Below are 5,460 nucleotides of genomic sequence, written 5' to 3'. Positions count from 1 at the left end.
CAGTGACCATGAAGTAGCTTCGCTGTACTAATTCCCTGACTCTTTTGAACTGCTGTGTGTTTGATTGTCCACACATCATTCTTCATATCTGCTTTCTGTAGTATGTTCCCTCTGAATCCTTCCCACTGGCTGTTCACCTCCATCAGGCAGTCACAGCTGTGTTGTGGGGATGGTGTGTGCCCCTCTTCAGTCCTGTTTTCCAGAGGCTAAAATGCAGATGGAATCGTCATTCTAGAAGGGCAGAAGGGACCCCTGGGGAAATGTAATGTGAGGTACTGGGCATTTCTTATACAAAGTGAGTGACTCACTATAGGTCACAAGGCAGGTTGACAGCAGAGGATGGGAGAGAGCCCCTGCTTCTTGACCTCCAGGCATGGGACCCAAGCACTGAGCCACACTGCCACTGCTGGGAGCAAAAGGGTACAATTATTAGAGGACAGATCAGCTGATTAACAAACCAATATGTGATCTGTAAGGCTGGAACCAGCTCCTGGAGCTTGCAGAGCTCACTTGTGTCTTTCAAAAGTAAAGGCAAAATGCTGCACTGTATGGATCAACCCCAACCAGGAGAACACAGTGAAGAGATGAGCTGATGGTTCTTTCCCATGTCTGTCCTCGAGGCCTCATCTATAAAATATTGATCTACCATTGCAAAGTCCTAGATGCTCCCTGGTAACCCGGATAGGGCTGATCCTCTGCTCACTGTCATGTTATGTTATGGGATCATTTATCATTCCAGGGGGCAATAGCAAAGACCATGCTAGTGCAGCTAGCAGTGTTGCTGTGACTGATGCTTTTCCTTCTCTCTCTCGTTTTCCAGAATGCAGGTTTGAAAGTTTCCACTAACACCAACATCAGGATGCCCTGCTTGACTGAAGAATTTATTCCTGTCCGTGAAACTTACAAACACTACAAAGGCCCAGCAGGTCCACTACTCACTGGAGGTCAGTGGGGCCTGAAACTAGACCCTGTCCTTCTCTCTTCTTTCAAATGCATCCTCTGGCCTCTGAAGGCAAATAAGCCAATGGCTCCTGAATCAGGCCCAGAACCTGGGCTGTTATCCTGGTCCTGATGCTGCCCATTATTTGCAGTGAAGGTTTTTATATTATTCTCATAACAGCAAGGGGTTAGTACTTTGAGGGCACCAAGGGGGCAAAAATCTGCAGTTGCTGAGGGGTACACACATGGTACTTTCTGTAGGATAAGCCTCTCCTTGGGTGAAGCAGCCAATCACTGTTAGGACATGAGAAAGCCAGAGCTCTTGCTGCTCCCCTTCCGTAAGTGGAAGAAAAGGCTTCTAATCATTCACATATTTCATGGGGGCAACATACTATGAACTGTCCTAATAAACCAAGGGTTTAGGCATTGGCTGCTGTGGTCCCACTGCTTTACCTGTGGCAGGTTAGGCTGTTATGTCAGGTTTTGTGTTAGGGCTGGTAGCTTTGCTTTGAGGTTAGATAATGGATTTGTATGGGTTTGGATAGGGATGATCCTGTCTCGGGCAGGGGCTTCAACTAGATGAGTTATCAAGGTCTCTTCCAGACCTACTTGTCTGTGATTCTATGACTTGATTTTGCACAGGTTTTGTTCCACCCAGAACCTGTTACCCATGCCACTAAGAATGGTAAGCAGTGTTACAGGTTTCCCAATGCCCTTTCTGCATTTTCTAGAGTGGAGATCAAGGGAGCGAATTAGAGTGGGGATGGGATCAAGAGCTCCCGAGAATTCCCTGGACAATGCCATGCCAGAGCCCATCATCCATGAGGAGCCTGCACCACGGGCATACTTCCCAGAGACATGGCTGTGGGATCTGGTCCCTGTGGGGTGAGTGAGGACATATTACAGACCTACCTGGCAGGGCTGATCTCCATTGAGTTGCAACTGCAAACACAGAACAGAGGGAAGGTTTGCTGTCCTCCTAGTGCTGACTCCTTCTCCTCAATAAGGGCAGAGGCATAGTGAGATTTTTCAGTGCACAGGGGAGAAATGCGGATGGAGAAGGGAAATTAAACTGGCCTCTGGGGAGTGGAAAAGGGGAGACTGGGGGAGAGGAGGGATGGCAGGGAGAGAGGGAGTAAAATCTTGCGTGCCCCTGCTTATCCAGCTGATGTAACAGTGCCAGCTCAGGCTGCTGCGTTGGGTCAGGCAGTGACATGGGGATCCCCAGAGGTCACTCCTGGTGCCCTGTTCACTCCCCGCTTCCATGACAAAACCACCCCAGGGGCAGGCGGCCATCATTGCAACTCCCTTTGGAATATGTTATTCGGCACAGAGCAGTATCTGCTTGACTCCTATGGCTGGGCAGTACAGGGCTGCTCTCTGGATGGGAAGGGGCCATATTGGTGCCCCCTCTAAGCTGGCACCCAGTTCAGGTGTGCTGCTTACCCCATCCAAGTACGCTATTGCAATAGAAAGGAACCCAACACAGTGGAGGGGAAATAAAAAGCCAGCAGGGCCATGGGATCACTCTGGGTAGCTGTTCCAAATCCCAGGAGCAGGAGAGAGGGAAAGGCATTAGGAAACCCAGGGATGGTATATTACCAGCACAGTGCGACCCACACTCGACCCCACTCAGGACTCCTTTTGGGGTGACAGGCCAGCAGTTGCTCATGCAGATCTTGTGCCCTTTGTCATGTCTCATTCACACGCATCCCCTGACATCTCCTGCGCAGAGAGATGGAAGGGGCTGGAAGCCCAAGAAGGGAGAAATGTTGAGGATGCACCACAGTGTACAAGAAGAAGGACAGATGCTAAGCAATAGAGAGTTCAGGCTGAATCCCCGCCTGACACCCTGACACACAGATGGGTCCAGGGTGGGATCTCTTGGGGGGTTTCTCTCCAGCAAGGGGAGAGCCCTAGAGCCTCAGGGGCAGATCCAGCATTTTCTGACCTGAGTGGATTAAGAAGAAATGAAGAAAAACTCCCACTGACAACTCTGCCTGGCCCTAAGATCTGGGCTTGGCCTATTTCTGTGCAGCCTCCCCTGTGGCCCACACCAGGGAAAGGGAGGGTCAGGCAGGGTCTTCTCTAATGGCCATGTCCAGCAGGCAATGTCCACCTTTGTGTTCACTGATCTTTTGGTGCCTGCACTGTCCAGTGAAGGGGCAGGCTCACAACCCCTCAGCCGCCTGCCACCAAGTGTGCCCTGACCAGCGATTTCACTGGCAGGAAACTAATTCCCAATCACAAGAACTCACGCTGGACACCTGTTTCTACGTGCTCAGCTCCTCCAGTTAAGGGAGCAGAAACAGTACCATCCTGGCTCAGGGCTGGGATGGCAATCAAAGGAAACCTGGGCTATGTCTATCTGACATTACTCTGTGTCTGCACTATCCAGCGAGGAGGGCTCCAACAATGTCCCAGTCACCGTCCCTGACAGCATCACAGAGTGGAAGGCCGGGATGTTCTGCACGGCAGATGTTGGCTTTGGACTTTCCTCCACGGCCACCTTGACAGCCTTCAAGCCATTCTTTGTGGAGCTGGCCTTGCCATGTTCTGTGATCCGTGGAGAGGCCTTCACCCTAAAGGCCACTGTCTTCAACTACCTGCTGCAATGCATCAAGGTGAGCAGAGTTACAATAACATGCTAAGGCCATGTGGTCCCATTCCTTGGATCTGGTGCCTCTGAGCAGTAGTGCCAGTGGTGCCAAACGTAACCCAGCAGCCACAGGAGATGGGACCCAGGGGCCCACTGGTGCCAGCACCTGGCAATGAGCTGAGCCTGAGCCCCAAGGTGCTACGTCCTGTCTGGAGCTCCTGAGTGAGCATGTCCCAGGAACCCTAAGAGAGGTCTCATGTTGGGTCCCATAGGTGCAGGTGACACTGGTGGAGTCTACGCAGTTCCAGGCACAGGCTGGAGAGGAGAGCGCTTACACCAGCTGCCTCTGTGCAGAAGAGGGGAAAACCTTCCAGTGGGAGGTGACAGCCACCAGCCTTGGTAAGGGGTCTGGCTGTGCCCCAAGTCAGCCGGAGGACAGCCAGAGCTGGGGGAGAGGACAGCTGCCCCTGAATGGAAACTCCTCCCACACAACTCAGCCTTTAACACAGTCTACCCTTCACTTGTCCTTTCCTTCCTCACATCACCCTTCCTTCTCTGCAGGGGAAGTGAACTTCACTGTCAGCACCGAGGCCCTGCACACCCAGGAGCTGTGTGGCAATGAGGTGGTTATAGCGCCTGCCCAGGGGAGAGTGGACACTGTGATAAAGCCCCTGCATGTCCAGGTCAGTTTGGCCAGGGTCCATCTCTCAATCGGACAACACAGAGAGGGGGTGGTATATCTCAGTCTTCCTTCTTAGCAGATACAGACCAAGTTGCCCATTGTGATATTTTTCGTCTTGCCACAGAAAACAAATCCTTGCCATAAATTTGTCCATCTGCCTGCTCAGTCAAGTGCTGCCTTGTCACATTGACATATGGGAGCTCACAGCAGGGTTAGGTGTTAGCCGCAGTGGGTGTGCGATGTGATGTGACCACTGGGCTCCAAACAGTCTGTTTAGGAAGTGGTGGGAGCCCTAGGCCTGAGGTGCTGATATCTAGATGGCCCCAGCCCAGCGCAGCCTGGCAGGCAGATTGTGCCAAGTGGAAGCTGAGGCTGCGATACCTACAGAGGTCCAAGGGCCAGCCAGGCTCCGGTATGGGCAGTGCCTTCTCCTGACCTTCTGTCTGATGCTGCTTCCCCACAGCCGGGCGGGATCCTGGAGGAGAAGGCGCACAGCTCCCTGCTCTGCCAGGAAGGTAGGATTCCAGCATCCCACCCTGGTAGGGGAGGGGCCAGCACATAGCTCTGCCGTTTCTCTGCTGTGCTCAATCTCAGACATCTCCATTGCAGGGAGCCCAGGTCGTGGGACACCAGGCTGGGTCAGCCTGCAGGCCCAGGACCCTGCCCATACCCAGCTACTCAGTGGAAAATGCTTCCTGTAGAGGGCATTAGTGGCACCCTGTGCAGATGGCTTAAGGCTTGAGCACATCCAGCTGTGGATCCTAGTCTGGTTATGACTGTGTGGGGACAGATCCACATCCCTTCTTGCTTGCCCCCATGTCCATGGTTCACTCTCTCTCTCAGAGGCCAGAAAGGGCCAACTACCTGAAGGGAAGTTCGAAGGACAATGGAGCTAGACCGTTCTCAGTGCTGGTGGATGAGAGAAGAAGGAGCAACGGTCTCAAGTTACAGCAAGGGAAGTTTAGATTGGATATTAGGGAAATAAAACTCTCACTAGAAGGGTAGTCAAATACTGGGCCAGGTTACCCAGAGAGGTGGTGGAATCTGCATCTTTGGAAGTTTTTAAGACCCAGCTAGATAACGCTTTGTCTCGGAAGATCACTGTTGACTCCAGGAAGAACATGAGTCACCAATGTGATGAAGCAGTTGGCAGAGCCAATCGCACCTTGTCGTGCATCCGTAGGTGCTTCACAAACAGGTCCAGGGAAGTGATTCTCCCCCTGTATGCAGCACTGGTCAG

At 52.4% G+C, this 5,460-nt stretch overlaps 1 protein-coding gene across 1 annotated transcript in view; it reads left to right on the top strand.

The window, feature by feature from the left end:
- Nucleotides 1-5,172, top strand: part of LOC102381212 (alpha-2-macroglobulin-like protein 1) — an 8,230-nt gene extending 3,058 nt beyond the window's left edge. Inside the window, exons 2-8 of the mRNA XM_025195884.1 lie at nucleotides 821-944; nucleotides 1,671-1,824; nucleotides 3,338-3,563; nucleotides 3,811-3,937; nucleotides 4,100-4,221; nucleotides 4,684-4,735; nucleotides 5,064-5,172. Coding sequence (XP_025051669.1) covers nucleotides 821-944; nucleotides 1,671-1,824; nucleotides 3,338-3,563; nucleotides 3,811-3,937; nucleotides 4,100-4,221; nucleotides 4,684-4,735; nucleotides 5,064-5,116 — 858 coding nt within the window. The 3' untranslated portion in view covers nucleotides 5,117-5,172. The remainder of the gene's footprint in view (nucleotides 1-820; nucleotides 945-1,670; nucleotides 1,825-3,337; nucleotides 3,564-3,810; nucleotides 3,938-4,099; nucleotides 4,222-4,683; nucleotides 4,736-5,063) is intronic.
- The last annotated feature ends 288 nt before the right edge of the window (nucleotides 5,173-5,460 follow it).

The sequence above is a fragment of the Alligator sinensis genome, unplaced genomic scaffold, assembly GCF_000455745.1.
Source record: "Alligator sinensis unplaced genomic scaffold, ASM45574v1 scaffold2199_1, whole genome shotgun sequence".
Classification (NCBI taxonomy): domain Eukaryota; kingdom Metazoa; phylum Chordata; order Crocodylia; family Alligatoridae; genus Alligator; species Alligator sinensis.
This window is presented reverse-complemented; position numbering and strand designations above follow the sequence as displayed.